Source organism: Anomalospiza imberbis, chromosome 5 (assembly GCF_031753505.1).
Source record: "Anomalospiza imberbis isolate Cuckoo-Finch-1a 21T00152 chromosome 5, ASM3175350v1, whole genome shotgun sequence".
NCBI classification, from domain to species: Eukaryota; Metazoa; Chordata; class Aves; order Passeriformes; family Viduidae; genus Anomalospiza; species Anomalospiza imberbis.
In genome coordinates, this window is record NC_089685.1 from 19,361,222 (window position 1) to 19,382,638 (window position 21,417).

Below are 21,417 nucleotides of genomic sequence, written 5' to 3' on the forward strand. Positions count from 1 at the left end.
CTTACATGTGAGGTGGTGATATCAAGAATCTGATAGAAGCAGCTCTAGGGGTTTTCTTAATCAAATTACTAAAAAGTGACAGGGTCAGTCTGAAATACATGTCGTTTTTATAAATACCATCTTGAAAACAAGTTTTTTGCTTTCTGAAATAGTCATTTTCTACTTCCAGTTATGTACAGACACATTGCTGGATGTGATGTTCCTGTCAATTGAAGAAAAATCTTAAATAGACCTAGAGCAAGGGATGTGTGAGAAAGACTTGAAAAATCAGCATGTAATTATAGCAGTTGTCAGCACTGCAGCAAACAGCGCTCTTTGAAAGAGAAGTTTTAAAGTTTCTCTTTAAAAGAGAAGTTACTGTTTATTACTCAGTCTTTTTGTGTCCAAAAAGTAACAGCTACAGTAAGTCATTGTAAAATCAGAAGCTTTGTCTCCATAAGCAATTGAAATTTTGTATATTTTTTGTAGGAATATATATTTAATTCTAAGTCTCAGCTGTTTAAATGTCGGGGTTATTTTTGTATTAATAGGTAGACACCATCCAGAATACACAAGACGACTCCAGTCCTACTTGTGATGACTCTGAACTAAATAAGAAAACATTAATTGGCAGTATTACCTCTCTCTCTGTGGATGGTGGCTATATTAATCAGAATACATACTTTGCAATGCAAGACGTCTGGGAAGGTGTGTAGGGACTTCTTGTTTCCTATTTCTTAATATTTTTGTGTGTACAATAGAAACATCTTCTGATAAACTTGCATTTGTCATCCCAAATAAATTCTAATAGAATATGTAGTGAAACAGCCAGACATGGATGGAGAAACCTGCCTGTTCATTCTCACTGAGCATGGCCTGCATTTAAGCATAAGTTACATGTAAGCAGTTGTATTTTTCCACTACCGTCTCCCTCGCAGTGTGCAAAGCAAAGGACTGCAAAGAAAACTTCGGACTCAGTGGGTCTAAATAATGCATTGTTCTGGCTTTTATTTAACTTACACTAATTCTGTAGGGGAGTAATGTAAATGTTATCAACAGTAATTAACCCTGAGAAATGCTCTGTTTTGTATAGATTTCAAACCTTATGAAGGAGACTGGGTGCAAGCAAAGTATTATATTAACTCAACAACATGGAAGACTGAAGCAGTTGCTGTAAGGCCTTTGAGGTATAAACAAGTAAACAAGGTAAAGGTTCTGCACATTGTTTTTGGCAGTATGAATCCTGGGTGAAATGAGGTTTCAAATTGGTTTCAGTTACAAATATCAGTAGATCTTCTATAGCACATCTTTAATTAAAAAATAAAACATTAATTCATCCATTTAGAGCATGTTTGTAAAATAATAAGGCATTTTGAAAATGTATACATATTTTGGGGTGAACAGAAAGAGTAACTTATCTATTATGAATTGCTGATTCGAGTTCTTGCTATTAGTTATAATGAGGATGTGTCGTGGTTGGGGAATTTATTATGTTTAATTTATTCAAGTGTTTCAGCTTAAAAACAGCCACAGTCTCTTTTTTTTATTTTAATGAAAATAATTGTTCGCTCTAGTAATGCATATGTTATGCTAGGTTTATTGTCTTTGTCTTAACCATATATATTGAATATTTGCACATCAAGCAAGTTTGTAGGAAGTAGGAAGAAAGTTTGTCTTGTTACTGCTAGTATGGAAGTATAAATTAGGTAAGTTGATATGTCACAAGAAAGGTATCATGGTTAAGTCTAATGTACATATTGTAGTATGCACTTCAGTGGAACTTAATGCTTATTTGAAGTACTTGTGTTTCTTTACTCTTTGAAATCTGAGGACAGGCACGTGATTCTGGGTTAGGGCTCTGTGTTTACCTCCTGTGAATAACTGAAATTTCAGAATGCATTTTTATTAATGCTAGAAAGGCTACTTCAGGTGAAAAAATAGTATGTCTGTTAGTTTAAAAAGATAATATCAAGTAACAGTAAATACAAACTATTACAGGTTCGCATTTCCAGCATCTGTGGAAGAACTGGGACAGTAGATGACAGTATATTTTTCACTTTGGATTCACTGAGACTTCCTGATGGTTACTTACCTCGTAGACATGATCTAGTGAACACAATTGTGGTGGAGAGCAGTCAGTCCTGTTACATTTGGAGAGCTCTCTGCTTGGTGCCAGTCAGCCAGGATGGGTAACATTATTTTGTTCTCTTTATAGCAGTTAGAGACGTGGTGTAGTTATGCAGCTGACATTTCATTGCATCTGTTAAGCAAGAAATACTGTGAATATTTCCCTAGTTGACTAGAAGGCATAATAGACCATTGGAAAAACCAGAGCATGATATGATTTGGCCCTTGTTTGAGTTTTTTTTTTCCTTCCAGAAGGTGGGAACATGAGTGCTACTAGAGAAGCAAAACTAGTTGCAGCTGCTCTCAGGGATATTGCTAGGCAGGGAAGGAGTTTTACATGCATATTAAAAAAATGCCAAATTTGTTGTGCTCCTCTAGTAGGGGCTTCACAGTTTGAAAACAAATCACAACAAAATTCTTAAAAAACACGTTTCTTTAATCCATTTTGCTTAAGTTACAGTGACTGTTCAGATATCTGTCCTAAAAGGAAAAGTTTCATGGTGTAAATAATAGAGATTCATTTGGCTTTCAAGTATTGAACTGAGAGGTTCTGCAAGGACTTTAGATGTTATATATGGTATGAGGAGGATCTGGATACACTGCAAAAGAGGTTGGAAAAAGTAGGTGATCTTCAGTATGGAGAAGAAGCAAAACCTAGGGAAATAATCACCTATATACACAAAAGTAAATACACAAAAGTAAAAAGGGAACTAGTCAATAACGGACCTCAGCAAAGATGTGGAATTTGACTTTTGAGTTTAAGTGTCTGTACTGTGAAACACACAATTACCACCCAAATAAATAGAACTTTTAACATTAAAATCTATCCATTTCTGTCCTGAGGTCTTGGCAGGATTACATAGTCTAACTCTGCAGGCCAAAAATTACTTGTCAATTGGAAAGTCCAAAGGGAGAGCAAAAGTACATTCTGATATCTTTCAAACATCATCTTTGGAAGATCGCTAGGAAATTTAGCCAAGGCCATATGGCCATATATATATGTCTTCAAAGAATCTACAAATAACTATATATGCAGTTTTCTCTAGAGATAACAGATATAATAAGTTGTACCTAAATGAAACTTTAAATGTTTACATCATTTTGCAAAACAGTACAAATTATTCACATCTTTTTCTCTGTTGCACCTATTTTTAATGATGGATTTTATATAGAAAATTATTACTAAAGCCAAATTATAAAAGTAGACCTTAGGGTTGATTTCTCAGGTTTAGTGTACCTCTACCATATCAAAAACTGCAGCTTAGGCTGCAGTGGGAGACATCTAGTGGGCTTAGCTAGTAAATTGATATAGCTAATGAAAAGCATCTGCATTCATTTTCTACTTCAGTATGTCAGATAACTCAGGAATACTGTGGGTGTGTACATATTAGTGAGATTACTCAAATATTTCTAAATTATTTCCATGCCACTTTATCTAAATGAATAGTTTCTTAATTACAGAATTGAAATGTGAAAATTTGTTTTTACGAGTAGAAGCCACCAAGAGTTTAGACCTGTGCTCAGTGTTTCAGACAGTAAAGAGCACATGCCTGGTTTCATAGGCATTTTTCATTAGTCGTATGTGAATAAAGTTTTCATGGGTAGTTTTTGGTTTTCAACTGTTTTTTAAATTTGTCCTCAGCTTGCTGATTTCAGATAGGAACAGTAAGCAGAAGACACAAGTGCATAGGTTGAAACACTTCCAGTCTAGTCATTTCATCTCCTAGCTGCAGTGCTAGTCATGGCTCTTGCTAAGGAGCTGCTGTTGTTGTGTCTTTGCTCAGCTCCCAAAGAGAGCCATAATGACTTCACTCACCATTTGATTTAGCTCTTCAGCAGGGATTTGTTAACTCCTCAATCATTTTAGTCATGCATCCAAAGTTTTATGCTGGTTTATTGTGCTGCTGACAAAAGACTTGTTGCTGCTTAAATTAGTTAATCTAATTGTCTTGAAAGTATAAATGGCTGAGAAAATATATGAACTGTCTTATCTGCTTGTTTCTAAATACTATGACTGTGCCTTGGTATAGTGTTTCTTAAACTTGTGCTGAATCAAAGATATATGCTGAGCCTATTAGTGTTTCAAAACTGCAACCTAAAATTATTTTTGCAGACACTCTCACTCTAATGAAGGTAATGTGGATGAGCCTTATGAAGACATAATGAGAGACAGAGGAGAGTTGAAAGTATCAAGAATGACTGACTTTGGCACTCTGAAGCAAGGGGAATCTAAAAGAATGATTGTCTGGATAGAGTAAGCCTTTCTGATTGTTTGATGATTTCATTATTTATATCACTCTGTTAACCTGTTTCACGTTCAGAAATCTCTTCTAGTCGAGCCTTGTGGTTTTGATCTTCAAGTAACTTCCAGATAATATGGAATTAAATTCACACTGAATTTAATATCTGTAGGATAGCCTTTTTGATATTGAGCATTTATCTTGCAGATAGTGCTTTGAGACTCCACAGTCCTGTATCTCTTAAATCCTAGTAAAATCCTTCTTAGAATGAGGATTGAAGCAAAAGTTTTTACCTGCCTGTTTAACTTAAGCTGCAGATACTCTGCCGTCTTCAAAATCTTAGAACAAGAGGACTGTTGCATACTCATGTATTAAAAGCAGACCAGAATTTTTTTTTTCTGATTTTATTTTTGTAAATTTGGATTCTGAAGAACTACGTTGGTGTATCCTTAGGAGGGTTTTCTTTTGGTGGTGGGGGTTTTCTAGGAGTTGGTTGGGCTTTTTTGTGTATCTTTTTTGTTGGGCTTTTTTGTGTATTTTTATTTCACATCTGTGCATAAATGCTTAAATGAAGACACATCTGCATACTCATTATTTGTTATTCTATATTCTTTCCTAAGAGTTGGTTACCCAGTTCTGAACTTTAAGCTCCCATTGGTTTATATTATACATGGTATTTTTATATGTAGTTGATGTGACCTAGAAATATTAACATAAAGCAGAGGTTCTTGTCCTCATTAGTTAGAAGCAGCAGTGCAATTTCTTTCTGAGAGCAGTTATGAAATAAGGGGAACTAACCTGCTGCAGACAATTCTATTTGACTTCAGGTAGAAATAAACTTCTCAAGAACATTCACCATGCACTTAATTATGTAACTAATCACATAACTACTTCTAGGAATAAAGGGAGCATTCCACAATCCTTAATCAGCTGCAGATTAGCTGGATGGGTGAAAGACAAGCAATTCAGTGTTGAGATTCCTGAAAACTGTGAGAACAGTCCATCTTTTCCAATAAATCAAGAAAACCTCTCAAAAGCTGCAGTTAATTCCTTTAGCAACAGTGGAGGATCAACATGTGAGTCATTGAACCATACATCCATTATGAAGAATGGAGTCATTCCAGGTACAGTGTAATGAAAACATTTGAATGCTGAATGTTAGCTCCTCAGAAGACCACTAGGTTTGTTTGAGAAGACTTGCCTATGTTAGCAATAGAAATTGTGATAACAAGGTTTATTGTTGTACATTTACTACAGAAGGAATTAATTTTCAAGATACAAATTTATCAAGGACGAAGGAAAACAATTCCTTGGTGAAAGATGAAAATATGCAAAATGGAGAAAGTGAGCAAAAAGACCATGTGGAGCAACCAGCTAAGCACAGCACTATTACTCCAGAAATTGTGATACCACCAGGTGAAAAAATATTCATAGTGATTATATGCACAGCTGTGTAAGTATTTCTTTCCATTATTTCTAACCAATACAATGGCCAGAAGTAATGAAAATAGACTTAACAGTTCTGTTATTCTGGGCATAGTTCTCTTCTTGGCATGTTGTGCTTTAACCCCAGCTGGCAAATAATCCCTGTTCAGCTGCTCGCTCACTCCTTCCAGTGGGACAGTGGGGACAATGGGAAGAGTAAAAGTGAGAAAACTCATAGGTTGATATAAAGACAGTTGAAAAGGTAAAGCAAAAGCCACTAACAGAATCAAGTAAAACAAGAAATTAATTCACTTCCTATGGGCAGAGAGGTATTCAGCCGTCCCCAGGACAGCAGGGCTCCATCACACATGATGGTGACTTGGGAAGACAAATGCCATCACTCAGAATGTCCTCCCTTCTTCCTTCCCCCAGCTTTATGTACTGAGCATGATGTCCTATTATGTGGACTATCCCTTGGGGCAGTTGGTGTCAGCTGTCCTGGCTGTGACCCCTTCCAACTCCTTGTGCACCCCTGGACTCCTCACTGGTGGGACAATATGAGAAGGGGAAAGTTTTCTGGAATGCATTTGTTTCAGGCACTTGGTAGCAGTGTTGGACCATGTAGTTAGAGAATTGCATTGCAACAGTGCTTAAGTTTCTTGGAAACCAGACTGAACAAACCTTTCCCTCCTGTTTTTTTCCCATCTGTCACTCCCCAAGCAACACTTGCATGTATAAAGTATGTTTTCCAGAATGAGGGGATTTTTCCTACTTTCTCCATTCATGTGTTTACAGTTAGGGTTCAGTTCTGAGTAGCCTTTCGCAAGGTGCTGCAAAGCAGTTACTGCAGACCGTGAAGGGATTTGCTTCAGGTTCCTCTGATGGACCTGTTTGGCTCTTCTTTTGCAGTAGCAGTAATTCCAAGATGTTCCTCATAACAGAAGTATTAATTCTGTACCCTAGTATGTTGAATGGAGGGATTTTGCATTTTACCCAAGGTTTTGATGAAATTGTGGGGTTGAGAGTTTTGCTGTGGCTTTGGGTTGGGATTTTTGATTGGGTGGGTGCGTGGCTTGGGTGAGTTTTTTAATCATTTGTGATTGAACTCAAGGTGGGGAGTGTGAGGAATTACCCTAAATTAGCAATTCTCATATTTAACTGAAATAAGAATCTATCTCATGGCTGGGGAAAATGAAGTGTGACCATGTTGGTTTTAAGAAGATAACTTCTGTTTATTTGAAGGATTCATGGACACAGTAAAGAGCTCCTGTTGCTTGGCTTTTCTGACTTTACTGTTGGCCGCTATGTTGAGGCCACTGTAACAAATGAAGAAGAATTACTTATAGCACCTGTACAACCTTATTCTCCAAGAAAGACTAAAATTATTCCAGATTCTCAGCCAAAGAAGACAACAGTGGCTGCCCCCAAACACAAAAGGTACTGTCACTTAGAGCATAAAATAATACTTACCTAACACTGCTCTATTTGGTATTGCTATATCTGTTCTGTAATGCTGAGAAAGAAAATGTGAAACTGGGAGAATCTGTACATGCTTTTATATATATATATATATATATATATATATATATATATAAAACATATATAAATGTTTACTATATATATAGTAAACAAGATGATTGTGGACATTTCTGATAGAAGAGGTTTTACTAATTAACTGCTTAATTTCTTTGTTGATTTTTCAAACAGAATCTCTAATGTCTAGTGTGGTAATAAGATAAAACACTGTTCCTTAGTTATCTACTTAGTAACAATTGTGTTATTAAGAAAAAAAATGGGAAACTGAAAATAGTTTTCTGAGATAATAAGCTTCTTAATTGTTTTCACAACTTTAATGTCTACATCTGACTGTCTCCCATCTTTCGCTCAACTTTAGTTGGTGGTTGTCCATCTTTCTAATTTGTGTACATCTCTCTTCAGCACCTCTCTGCATCTGAGGGAGTCCTCAGCTCCTCCCAATTTAGTATCATCATCAAACTTACTCAGTATACCTTCAAATCTGGCTTCGAAGTCATTTGAGGGGATGGTGAAGAAAACTATCCCTAAGATGGAGCCCTGTGAAACCCCACTAGGGACAGGTCACCAGTCAAATGTCATCCCCCTTCACTGTAACCCTTTGTGTTCAACCTGTGAGCAAGTTGCTCGCCCATCGCAAGATGTATTTATCCAGCTCCAGGCTGGATATTTTGTCCTGAAGGATCCTCTGAGAGACAGTATCAAAAGCTTTACTGTCTTGTGATGACATCAGCCAGTCCTTTGAGTATTCAGATTAATACCATCAGGTCCCATAGACTTATAGCAATCCAGCAGGAGCAGCAAATCCTGCAGAAGTTCAGGTTGAGCTTAGAGTTTATCATTCTCAGTCATTACTCTCCAGCTAAGGGCACTGGCACTCCCGTAGCCCCTCATCGATGTTGAAGACAGAGGCAAAGAAAGCGTTAAACATCTCTGCCTTGTCTGTGTCTCTGTGTGTGAGGTGACCATCCTCATCCTGTAATGGGCCAATGTTGTTTCTGCAGTGCTTTTAGCTATTGGCATATTTTTAAAACCTTTTTGTTGTCCCCCACAGTACTGGACAGCTTCACCTTCAATTGAGATTTGGCCACATTATTTTTTTTCCCTACAGTGTCAAGGAGCATCTTTGTAAGATCTCTTACCTTTTATGCCACTATAGCAAACTTCTCAGTTGTCTCTTTGAAGGAGTCATTAGTCTGTTGTGTGTGTGTATGTGTTTTGGGTTTATAGTCTTGGTGATGTGGCATGTTAATCAGCTGTTTTTTTACATGCATTACTTAAATAAGCTAAATGTTATGTTGTACATTTTCATTTTAGAAATAAGAGAAGGTGGTGTTCAAACTTTCTCCCACATTATACCATACCAGATGAGTTAAGAAAATGTGTGGAACAGCATTTAGACATACTGAACTTTCAGCCCCTCCTAGCAGAGGTATGTAAATGTAGGTTTTATATAAAAATTTTTTTTTTATACTGTGTTTTTGTTCAAGCACCCTTAACTTAGGAAGAATGGATAGTCCTTAGTGTAAGAGAAGATGACATAACACTTGTCAGGTAGACTTACACTTCATTTTGGATTCCATAACTTCCATGGGTTTCGGTATGTTACAGAATCCAAGCTTACAAATCCACAAAAGCATAAATGGGAAAATCTGAAAAGAGAGTTGAAGTATATTGGGGGTGGACATCACAGAAGCTGAACAAAGATTTTTCTGTATTCTCACTTTTTAGGCATCACTGGAAGGGTTTTTTTTAGGTGTCAGAAAAGTTATTTCATAGAAAATCACAATCTCTTAAATTACTGCAATAATAGAGGATTCTTTTCTGGTTGTTCAAAAGTTTTTGTAAATATCTTCATATTTAATTCACTAAAGCTTGTTCACATTCTTCCCACAAGTATAGCAGTTTCAGAATACATATAAAACACCCCCAAAAAAGCTATAAAGTCTTAGCAAGAATATTGCAGAGGTTCCTTCTCCAAAACTTTGCTCTGATTTCTTGTAGAACATGGCTGCAACACAATTTTTTGGTAAATTTTAAATACTTATAAACTGGGACTGACACTTTTTTAAAATGTTAAAGGCTATATTGTCTGCTGACTAAACATCTCACATTAAACTTGAGATCACAGCATTAAGCTAGTAGGTTGGACATCCTCTCTCAAAAAGCTCTGTAGAGTTTATAATAATTTTACACTGAAGGCCTGCCATTAATGGTTACCTTTTTTAACCACACCCTAACCCTAACCTTAGGTAGAAGTTGGTACTGTTGGAGAATCTCACTATTCAGATAGTGAAACTGCTGCTGTAGTAGGAAGAGACTTGGTTAACTCCTTAGCTAAGGGGCTATTGTATTTGAGCTCCAGGACTATACTAATCTCACTTTGGCTATTAAGGAGGTTTAAAATATTATCTAGTGTACGAATGCATGTCTTTAGGTATCTTATTTGCCAACCCAATTGCTGTGCAATCTGTCTCAAGAAGTGTTTTGTTTAATGTTAGCAATAGCAGGTTCTATATCTTAGTAGACAATAATTTATACTGGTTTGGTTTTTTTCAGCGTCTTAATCTAGATAATTATAAAGCAAACTTTTCTACTCTTTTATGGCTTGAAGAAATCCAAGCAGAAATGGATTTAAAAGATTATTACATGAGTGGGGTTACGTTAAAAAGGAATGGGAACTTGTTAGTGCTGGAAGTGCCAGGAGTAGAAGAGGGCAGACCTCGCCTGATTCCAGGTAGAAATGAACGTAAGATAAAGTCAAATGGCATGTTGATCTATATTTTCACTACAGTGCAGACTATATTGTTTATTTATGTGTTTGAAAAAAGTCTTTCAGGTATTTGAGCACAAAGTTACTCATTTAGGCTACTACACAGGGGACACAAGGACACTAAGTTAGTGTTTCAGTCTTAGACTGGCTGTTATCTGAAGCAGCATTGCATGTGTCGGTTCTTACAGATGTTTCAGTACTTCAGGATTTTTCTTTTACAATAATCAGTGGGGCTTTCAGCAAAAATAAACTGTGGAATTTAGTAACAGCTTTAAATGCAGTAAGTGTAGCAAAAAAGCTGGGAAAGCAGCTACAATTAAATTCAGAATTTCCAGTAATATACAAGATAGAGTTTTCAAGAGGTGTTGTCTGATGGCATCAATACTAGATGCCTTTTATAATATACAACTCATACGGTGTTTCAAAACAGCACTGATGGATACAGCAACTTTGCTGAAGTTAGCCTCTTCCAAATTCCTAGTTTAAATATGAGGAAGAGAATTACATGCTGCAGTGAAAATGTTACTATTCCTTGTAACAGTATTTTGCATTTTAACTTTGTTTACAATTAGGCGATAAGGTGATACTGAAAAGTCAAGTCTACTCAGATCATATAATAGAGTACATTGCCTATGTTGCTGAGGTAAGCAAAATGTTTCTCCTTTTGAAAAAACTGTGGTCCACAGGTTTTCTAAGGGAAGCTTGCAATTCCTGGAGTTACAGACTATTTTAACCTAACTTCTGATAAGGTGGGTTTATTTTATCTATATTTTGAATGGGGATTTTGTATTTTTGACAACTCTGGCTTCCCTATTCTTTTGAAATTATAATCTTTGCCTGCTCTGAAAGCACTGTTAACATAATCTAGATATGTAATGTGTTGTTACTAAGTAAATCTAGAATTACTTTTTGAAGTTTGTGGAGGCTAAGTGCTTTCAAAAGCGCTTCTTTATGTTTAAAGTACTAAATCTTCGTTAGTATCCTGACTTTTTTTTATCTTTGTAACAGATATGTGAGGAAGATGTTACTCTTAAGATTAATGCTGACTTTGAACGTGCTTACAACTTGGAGCCCATGGATGTGGAATTTGTTCATTGCAGGTGTTTTTATAAGCTTCCAGAAAGTTATGTTTAATGATTCCTCTAGTAGAGTGACTTTTAAAATATGACCATCAGCTGTTTATTTTGGTGGACACAGAGAAAGGCATAATTAAGATCTTGCCAGTTTTTTCACTTCTTTTCCTCAACACACCTTTGCCACCATATTCATGGTTAAAAGTGTTCAGAGAGTTATCTTAATTGTTTCTAGATAGCCACACCAATGCCAGACATTAAAATGGGGAGGAATGGGGTGGGGTGTTTGGGGGTATTTTTCTTAGGGTTTTGGTTGTTCTTGTTTTGTTGGGTTTTTTTTTAATCTACCAGTATGGCTGCAAGACTATGCAGGAAGTAAAAATATCTGGTGATAATCTCTCATTCTTCTATACTTTTGTTTTATTCATGGGATGTTGTTATCTGTTTGGAGTTACATAATCTTCTATGTAAATTCAGCCTTGCAAAGAAGTTCCTTGAAAGTGTTGAACACCAAGCCCTCTTTGTATCACTGAAAAGCTAGAGAATATGTGTGTTGATATTATTCATAGCAAAGCTGTTTATACTTCTGCAGCATATTTCTCAGTAGATTCTTTTTTTTTTAAAAATATGCATTTTTATGTAAAACCTTTTTTTTTTAATGCATAGTAAAAAGTACCAGATAACTCATAGGAGTGTGCTGTCATAGTATATGGAAATGTAAGCTTTTGCTTTAGTTACAAAATCTGTATTCTGGTTCCAGTATTCCTAGCAGGCGATGCCAGTTGGCCATTCAGCAAGCTCTCTACCTGGGTGAAAAAGGTACATTTCATTTGACTATTAATCTGACTAAAGGAGTTTCTTTGTGCCGAGTCTTGTGGGTTTTATTGCTTTCATGTCAGGGCATACTGGAAAGAATGCATTGTAATTTGTTCTTACAGGAGTTTTCCATGTGTTAGGGGCTTTTTGTTTTGGTTTGGTTTTTAAGAAGAAAAAACAGTGCTGAATGTATAGAAGGTTTTGTCAAAATTATTTCATCTCTTGGCCATCACAGGCAGGAGGAGAGGAAGTAAACTGTGAATTGTTAGAGCCAACAAGAAATGTAGGAATCATACATACTGCTATAATAATAGCCAGTGAAATTGCACTGCTTTGTGCTACCTCAGAATTTATTAAAAAACACTGATTTCCTGTTCCTTGATTGAGTTGAACAATGCATGTGAACTTCACATCTTTACCACCTTAGTTCTCATAAACCAATTTTGGCAGCTCAGACTTAGCTGATGTATCAACAGTAACATTAATCAGTGAAAGATGAAAAGTGTTTGTGTGACTTTGAAACTTCTTTACTTTCTTTTTCTCTGCTAAATTTAGTGTTATTTCCAGAAAGGCTTGTGTTACAATCACCACAAGCTATCAAGACCCAGAATACTACAGATTATTGTGCTGTTGATGATGGCCTTAAACAACCTTCACAGCAGGAAAGTAAGGTATCTATTCTGTAAATGTTCCTTAAAATGTTCCTTCATTCAGATTGGTACCAGATACTTAGTGTACAGCTATTTCCAGAAGGGAGTTGCATAATGGAGTATTAAAGAATCAAAGTTGTATTCTGCTGCATTCTAATGACAGAAGTTTTTGTTTGCTGCCTGGAGATAGGGGATTTTATGACAGCTGATACTAAAAAGCTTAAAAATGGAAAGTGCATATTAAAAAAGTGTGTGATTGTGATGGAAATTGTCAGATTTGCCTTAGACTGCTTTTCATAGCTACTGTTGAGTAGATATGTAAGTCCAGTCAACGTGGCAGGAAATAATTTTGTGATAGAAGATAATCATCCTGTTCTGAGTAGATTTACCCAGGCTTAACTGCCACTTATTATATATTAATAAAATGTAGAAAGGACTTCTGGAGGATGCCTAATTCGCTTTCCTTTTTGAAGCAAGTCTGTCACCAATACTAAATCAAGTCAGTTTGGGGGCATGTGGCAGCATTTCTTAATTTTTGTCTGGAGTTTTCAGTGTCTGCATAATCTGTGCTTCACCACGTTTGTACTCAAGATTTTTTCCTAATTCCCTAATTATTTCACCTGCAGTTTGTGCTTTACAACAAGGAGTAATCAATCGATCTGGTTTGAAATCAGTATTTTTAATATGATAGAGGCATGATGTCCAGAACCTTGCCAACACCACATTACCTACAAGCTTTTTTCTCCTGTGCTACAATCTGAAGGGACATGTCCGCCAAGAAGATGCATGTATCTTTTGTAGTGGAATTTGACTGTTTGCTTTTGTGGAAGCAAACAAGTTATGTAGTCATGGTTTCAAAATCCTCATGTGAGCCTGCAGAGTATTTTTGAAATAAATTTTTAATGTTAACAGAGCCAAAGTATTAGAAATCTTAAACTTAACATGGAAATTCCTGCCACCTTCTTCTACTACTCTTACCTTTCTGTCTTAATGGTAGATATTATATTTAATGGGAAAAAAATTAAAGCTTAGCAACTTGAAAAGTATCAGGGAAGATAGTTACCTGTCTTCTTAAGGTTATAAATGCATTTATCTTCCCTTGCTCTTTTCAGGTCAAAAAAAAGCAGAACAAACAGGCAAAAGGTATGACATCAAGGGAAGTGAATATAACAGAGGTGATGAGAGTAACTCTGCAAACAAGCCAACTTGGTATATTTTCTGTGCTTAAATAATAAGTATCACATCAGTAAATCAGGGCTAAATAAGATACCTTTAAGATGTCCTTGTGCTTTGCCTTTAAAGAGAAATTCTAGGAATACTAGCAGGAAGTTTCTATGGAGGCTTCTGGTGCATTACTTAAGCATCTCTAATTTGCAGAATCTAGAATGGTTTGGGTTGGAAAGGACCTTAAAGATCATCCATGTCCAACCCCTCTGCACGGTCAGGAACACCTTCCACTAGACCAGGTTGCCCAGAGTTCATCCAGGCTGGCCTTGAACACTTAGGGGGAAGAGGGAGCAAGCATATGATACTTTATTTTGTAATGAATAATTATTTCTCAGTCATTTATTCAAAACTTTTTGATCATCAAATTTGTTATTGGGATACTGTCTCTCATCTTTGGGAAAGCTTTGCTTAACGTGCTAAAACTTTTTCAAATATCCCAGATTATTCCTGTGCTTTTTTTGGAAATTGTGACTTCAAATATCATTATAGCAATATGCCTAAGAGGAGAGTGATCATGTCATGTCATTTTTTATCAAAAGTATGTTAAAAAATTGCTGAGAAATTACCTAGAATGCACTTATGTCCAAGGGTTAATAAGATTATATTGTGGAAAGCTAAAGCTAGACTAATTCAGACAGGATTAAGAAAAAAAATCCAGCAGTTGTAGCAGAGGCCTGATCATGTAGTACTGGTACCATTCCCAAAGTGCCAGTTACTGGAAGTTTCTCAAGTTTTGCTGTTCTAGGACAAGTAAGTGAACTTGATTCTAAAATGACTGAATAGAGTTTTTATGGATTGTTTGATTATGTAATCATGGTTCTTTTCTGCCTTTCAATAAAGAGCCAGCACACTTTTGAAATATTAATGGCTTATTTTCTACTTGGTATTCAATGAAAATAGAATTTTTGAGAAATTCATTGGTTGTTACCACAAAAGGAAAACAAAAAATGTGCAGAAGCATATTGTGAATTGGAATTGCTTTAATGTGCATATATTAAAAATATATATGAGGTTCTGAGATATGCTTGTCTTGATTATAGTTGGTGAAACTGTGGCACTTAAACAGAGAGATGGTGAATTTTTCAATCCTGTGCTGAATGTGCAACAGAAACTGGCAGTGAAAAGGATACTGAGTGGTGAATGTCGCCCAACACCTTATCTTCTCTTTGGACCACCAGGAACTGGAAAAACAGTAACAGTAATTGAAGCTATTTTACAGGTAGTAGTAAATAACAAATCAGTCATCTCTAGTCTTTTCCATGTTGGAACATTTATAGTATTTCTGTAAGTACCATTATATTTTTTCCAAAGGAATTTTCAAAATACTCTTTTTAAAATAATTTTATATAGCTCCATAAAAGGAGGGAAATCAATCTTCATATGGATTTAACAGAATTCTGAATAGCTTATTTTCAAGCCTTTTTATCTTTAAAACTTCAGTGAACAGTGTCTGCCTTGTGATTCCAGTAGTGCATAATGTATTCATGAAGCACAGGTATACATTAAAATGTTAATCATGAATTTACTCTGTTGTGGGTACACTCCGTTCAAGACTACTTAGTCATGATTGTCGGCAGGAGTGTTACTGAACTGCAAAAGAATGAATGGATATCACATGTGTGAAAAACTCTTCTGGGTTCTGTATTTGGTAAAATAAAACGGGAACGTTTGCAGTATCACTGCTTCTTAAATAACCTTTTTTCTTCTTTTAATATCTGTCTTCTTTAATGTAGATACATTTTACTCTCCCAGACAGTCGGATTTTGGTATGTGCACCATCAAATGCTGCAACAGATCTGATTTGCTTGCGGCTGCATCAAAGCAATCTCTTAAAACCAGGAACTATGGTTCGAGTTAATGCTGCCTTCAGGTCAGCAGAGGTAAATATTACCTGCCACTTAAGACTTCCGTTTTAATATTTTTTTACCTTACAATACTGATTTAGTATTTTAACTCTCAGTGGCTATGGGGCTGCTTAGGTTTGCATTGGTATTTCATTGCTTCAGCTTTTCTAGAAGAGTAACTGGAAAGTTGATCATAATCCTTAATTTGATTGTATGAGCATAGGATCTTCACCTTTTTCTTGCTGTGCGTAACTCTACAAACAGCAAATAGACATTGGTGGGGATTTTTGATTTCATTGGGTTTTTTTGTTATCAATCCAGGTTAAGACTGCTTACACAGAAAATAAGCAAGTAGCATTTTCATCTCTATGCGGGACACGCCTTGTGGGTTCATTTCATATATATGTATATATTTATACATATGTATATTTATTTATACACATGTGTGTATGTATAGAGATATATACATTTGTATATATATGTGTGTGTGTATATGTATATATGCACATACATATGTGTGTATATATAGATGAGCATATAAAATATCCAAATGTTCCATTTTGATCCTTACAATAAAGCATATCTTGCATATGTACTATTTTGCTTAGGCAAACTAATTAATTCATTGTGGTGTATGAATGAGTGTTAGTCTATGTATTTTGCTCAGCTTTTAAAATAGTTTTCAGAGAGCTTTTCTATTCAAATTTAAAAGTTCTGTTTTAGGCTGTCAAGTTGTTTTACCTTTTTGTTTCTGCAGCAAATTGATGACATGGTGAAACCTTACTGCAAAGATGGTGATGATATTCAGAAGGCATTGTGGTCCAGGATTGTAATTACAACATGCAGCAGTGCAGGATTGTTTTATCAAACAGATACACGGTACGGTACCATAGACAGGAGTATCACTGAGGTGGCTGGATGACACAAACCCCAGAGCTTTTACAGACTGTCTGACCTGTAACTTGGGCTGTTTTAATAGTTTATTGTATGCACCTGTATTGTGTAAGAGAGAAAAGCACTTGGTTTTAGTAATGTTTAAGCAGAAACTTTCTCCATGGTAAATTTAAGAATTATCTTGAGTAATATTTAAGATTTTTGAAACAATAATGTCTCCTCTGCCACCAGTGGGAATTATTACATTGCTCTTGACAATCACTTTGGCTCAAAATTATTGCCAGACTAAAAATGTATTTGGTTTTTATCAAGTCACCTTTATTAACTGTAAACAACTATCAAGTTCTTTTAACCAAGGTTGTCTTTGACTTGGATTTTAACTTCAGAAAAGGACAGTCTAAAGCCTTACTATCTCGAATTGTTTGGCAGAAACAAAGCTTGGGGATTGTCTTTGCTACACCAAGTGCATTGTTTTTATTCAATATCTTAAGGAAACTGACAATAAGGGAAGCTTTTCTAAGTATCCTAACATTGGTACAATGCTTTAATTAAAGGTTGTGTATAGCAGAGTATGTAAGTGAAATCAAAGATGAAAAATGAAAGTTAGGGGATTGTTTTTTCTATATTTCCTTCTGGGAATACCCATCTTTGCTCTGTGTCTATGGGGTTGCCTGGCACACTTGACGGGGATGTTAACACAGTTGCTGAGGTCAACCACAGGGTGGCAGAATGAACTAATCTGAAAACAGCCCCGTTTTAGGTTAATGTTATTTAATTATAGGCTTGGGCATTTCACTCATGTGATTCTGGATGAGGCGGGTCAAGCAAGTGAACCGGAGAGTCTGATTCCTATTGGGTTGATTTCAGAAGCTGATGGACAGGTAGTTCTCTTAACATCATTTACTGAAAGGGAAAATGCTTGTTTATTGTTTTCATATTTTGTGGATTATGTAGAATGAAAGCAGCCATTTTCTGATGATGAATTTTGTAATAGCGATTATTCATGCATAATATAAATTCTCAGCACTTAAACAAGTTTCTTTTCATCTAGAACAAGTCTATATTGGGATTACTGGGTCTGTGTGGGAGATATCAAAATAAAAGATGCGTTCTGTTTAAGACAACAATATACTTCTGTCCTTTGCAAACAAGTGTTTGACGGAAAGCAGAATATTTGATATGAATTGATGTCTGAATTCTTATGTATGTCATTATAAAATGACATTTCAATAACAGTTGTTTTAATCTAAGATGTATGTTTTTAAATTTCATGTACAGATAATTCTCGTTGGAGATCCGAAGCAGTTAGGGCCAGTAATAAAATCTAAACTTGCAGAGTCTTTTGGATTAAGTATGTCCTTGCTAGAAAGACTGTCATCAAGAGAGCTATATCTGAGAGATGAGGATGCTTTTGGTGCCTGTGGAGCATACAATCCTTTGTTGGTGAGTTAAACTTTCCATCAACCTTTTTCAGCTCAGTCAAAAAAGAAGTTGTGGTTTCTTACCACCATTTTGCTCTCTGATGCTTAGTGATAAGTCTAGCTTGAACATGAATTTGCTAGAAAAGCTTGATCAGTTTGCATATGTAGTTTGAGTAGTAAAGATGCTGAGTCCTCCAGCATGTTAAAACTTTTCTTTGAAGGAATCCTCTATACTTAAGTATCATAAGTCAAATGTGGTGCACAAAGCACAGTTGTAAATAATAGCTTAAAATTCCCTTTCATCTTCACATGAAGTTATGGTTTACCATAAATTCATTTTCCACAGATGAAAAAGTACAATTTCTGCTTTTAACATAAAAAGACAAACCGAGTCTCTTCGTTGAAGATTAATTTTGCAAACATCATTCTCATAGGGTATAAGAGAAATTGTTCTTATTTCTTTATCATGTCTTCCTTTGAAGGATATTTTCCCTAGATTGCTGTATGGGCAAGTACCTAAAATCTATGTTAAGTGGCAGAGGTAGCATAGTATTTAAACAAGTACAGATGTTTGAGCTGCTTTCAATTACTGTTTAAATCCAAAACATAGGGCTGATGTTAAGCTTCCTAAGATGCCTTCCTATTCTCATGGTAACATACTCTGAAGGACTAAACTGAGAGCAAAAGATGACTAGATGACCATGGAAGTAGAGAAGGGAGGAAATCTATGGCAGATTTAAGGGTGAAAGTGAGGGTATTTGGACCTAGGCTTTAGGTCAGGTTAAGCCTGCTGAAAAACCTGTCACACTTCCTCCTAAAATCTGTTAGCGCAAACTCTGGTCCTTGTGTTCCTTATATAGTGCTTAAGGAGAATTGGCAGAGTGAGAGATCAGGAAATGGGAGGGCTTTAAGGATACATTTTGACTGGAATATCCTGTGTTATCCTTTTTACTGGACTGGGTTTTTTTTGAGCTGGTTATTACTTTCTGGAATGTTTCCTTAAGATTATTCTTTCATTTAAAGAAAAATATCTTTTAAATGTTTTAAGACCAGCTTCTGTCAGCTGTTCTGATGCTCCCTGTTTGCCTGTCAAGACTTCTTCAAAAGAAGACATTATATCCATTGAAGCTCCATGGAAGTAATCTGACTCTTAAAAAAGGAGAATGTGTCTATACATCAAATGTTTCAAGAAACTGGGGAACGACCCATTCGTCTATCATGTACATTCAATTCTCTTTGTTTCTCCTTTGGAGAGGAGGGAGATGGTCCTTCAAAAAACTGCTCTGGTGTACTTCTTACTTAAAGAAGACCACAACTGCAGTTTTTGCCTTGAATACAGTTCTTTGGCAGCCTTAGAAACACTAAATGCTAACAGATGGTAAGGTAGTAACTGTGTTCTGAGAAGTCTGATGAATAATTACCTGTTTCAGTTACAGATTTTGGATTTTGTCTTTGCAGATCACTAAACTCACAAAGAACTACAGGTCACATTCTGCATTGCTTGCCTTGCCATCTAAATTGTTCTATCATAAGGAACTAGAAGTTTGTGCAGATACCTCAGTAGTGACTTCTTTCTTGAATTGGGAGAAATTGCCTAGGAAGGGATTTCCATTAATTTTTCATGGAATAAGGGTATGTAAAATGTTCATACAGTGAACTAACTGTATAGGCTTGCTAGCAGTTTGCTGATTTTTTTTAGAATAAATTCTAGAAAGGATATGAAAAAAGGTTAAACTGCCTTTCACAGGAAATGTGAATTCCTGACCATTTGGTTTTAAAAACAAATTCTGAAGTCAAATATTTGCTATGAACTTGAGCAGCTGCCTCTTGAAGTGTACTGTGGAGACATTTTCATAGAAGTTTAAATTCATAGCAGATGACCAGACTGGAGTTACCATCAGCTGCTCTAGATAGCTTTTGATGAGAGTTTCCTACATTAAATGGATACAAGCCTCTAAAACTAAAGGACTGTTAGAGCTTAACTTGGCAGTGGAAAAAGTAGTACCTTGGGAAAAAAAATTTCTTTAGTCTTCCAAGAAGTTAGTAAGAAGTAATATCTGCTGCTTGGAGAGGTTTGGTTTAGAACACTTCCACCTTGAAAAAAGCAAGATACCAGCTTATTAACATATGTTATTCTGAGTTGAGATATAACTCTTGTTGCATACCTAAAATACTATTGTTATATCAATTATATTTATAAATGTATTAAAAAATATAAAATGTGAGGTGATACTTTTTCTCTAGAAAAGGTGTATGGAGAGGAAGAGAAATTATATATACTATTCCATCATTTTTTTTGCATTCAGGAGGTATAAGAATAATGCATTAATAAATATGTAGTCATTTCGGCACCTGATCACCATCATCTCATTTGCTTTCCCCCAATACAGGGCAGTGAAACACGTGAAGGTCACAGTCCTTCGCGGTTTAATCCAGCTGAAGCAGTTCAAGTAATGATGTACTGTTGCCAACTGACTAGAAGTGAATACTCTGCAGTCCCAGTGACAGATATTGGAGTGATTGCACCATACCGTAAACAGGTATAATGTTTAACAGGTCTGATGTCTTCAGAGCTTCAAAGCTGCTGTATTTCATCTCATGTATTTATATGGTGGCTGTGGTTTGTTAAAGCAGGGGAACGTATCTTAAAATTCCACCATAGTGTATCCTGATACCCAGTGTATTACCAATTATTATGATGCTGCCATTGAAATCTAAAAGACAGCAATAATGTCATTCTACTGTTTTTTCAGTTTTAAAAATCAAGCAATTAAGGAGACCAATTTGGAAACAAGTAGATTTTTCAATTGGAAGTAATGAGTGCAAGTCAAGAATTCATTATCCAACAGCTGGAACACCAGTCTGGTTCTGTCTCTCTCTGCACTGAAGACTGGAACAAAAGGGAATTATTGTGAAGTAGATGGGGTGACACCTTGTTGTGGTCTTGAAGAGACTAGAGGAAAAAATTACTGTGACTTCTTAGCTGTCCTATAGTCAGACTTGAAGTTTGTAATGCTCTTTAAACCTCTAGAGAATGTTGAACATTAATTTCAAATGCTGTGCTTTATTATTAAATGTATTTATATCCAGGTGTGTTAAGTATATGATGTTTACTTTCATTTTTAAATGAAACTTAATCCCCTTTTACTTGCAGAGGAGATTTTGGACAGTGCACGTAATTCTTCTTGCTTTTCACATCTCAGAATTCATAACCTTGCACATGTGGCTTGGGGAAAATACTGAGGTGTATGAAAAAGACCAAGCCCTTGTGAAGAAATCTCACTTGCAAATTAAAGCTTTGCTTTTATCATCCCAGCTAGTCAGGTGCATGCACCTGCCTGTGTTTACAGTTATTACTTGTTTTTTCAAATATGTATTCATACTACTGATGTGACTGAATTTCTTTCACCCTATA

General features: G+C 35.8%; 1 protein-coding gene across 7 annotated transcripts in view; it reads left to right on the forward strand.

Annotated features, from left to right (window-relative positions):
* The window catches only part of MOV10L1 (Mov10 like RNA helicase 1), a 28,821-nt gene that overhangs the window by 3,908 nt on the left and 3,496 nt on the right, over nucleotides 1–21,417 (forward strand). For 2 of the 7 annotated variants that reach the window (XM_068189793.1, XM_068189792.1), the window contains exons 3-23: nucleotides 531–687; nucleotides 1,073–1,185; nucleotides 1,978–2,168; nucleotides 4,220–4,360; nucleotides 5,244–5,470; nucleotides 5,604–5,799; nucleotides 7,014–7,208; nucleotides 8,622–8,736; nucleotides 9,864–10,041; nucleotides 10,650–10,720; nucleotides 11,086–11,177; nucleotides 11,911–11,969; nucleotides 12,522–12,637; nucleotides 13,729–13,825; nucleotides 14,884–15,062; nucleotides 15,577–15,723; nucleotides 16,445–16,566; nucleotides 17,363–17,462; nucleotides 17,860–18,024; nucleotides 19,461–19,634; nucleotides 20,393–20,542. In XM_068189793.1, the coding sequence (XP_068045894.1) occupies nucleotides 531–687; nucleotides 1,073–1,185; nucleotides 1,978–2,168; nucleotides 4,220–4,360; nucleotides 5,244–5,470; nucleotides 5,604–5,799; nucleotides 7,014–7,208; nucleotides 8,622–8,736; nucleotides 9,864–10,041; nucleotides 10,650–10,720; nucleotides 11,086–11,177; nucleotides 11,911–11,969; nucleotides 12,522–12,637; nucleotides 13,729–13,825; nucleotides 14,884–15,062; nucleotides 15,577–15,723; nucleotides 16,445–16,566; nucleotides 17,363–17,462; nucleotides 17,860–18,024; nucleotides 19,461–19,634; nucleotides 20,393–20,542 (2,985 nt within the window). Of the gene's footprint in view, nucleotides 1–530; nucleotides 688–1,072; nucleotides 1,186–1,977; nucleotides 2,169–3,608; nucleotides 3,708–4,219; nucleotides 4,361–5,243; nucleotides 5,471–5,603; nucleotides 5,800–7,013; nucleotides 7,209–8,621; nucleotides 8,737–9,863; nucleotides 10,042–10,649; nucleotides 10,721–11,085; nucleotides 11,178–11,910; nucleotides 11,970–12,521; nucleotides 12,638–13,728; nucleotides 13,826–14,883; nucleotides 15,063–15,576; nucleotides 15,724–16,444; nucleotides 16,567–17,362; nucleotides 17,463–17,859; nucleotides 18,025–18,348; nucleotides 19,635–20,392; nucleotides 20,543–21,156; nucleotides 21,327–21,417 lie in introns of those variants that run through there. The other 5 variants (XR_010999000.1, XM_068189795.1, XM_068189794.1 and 2 more) reach the window with 5 other exon arrangements.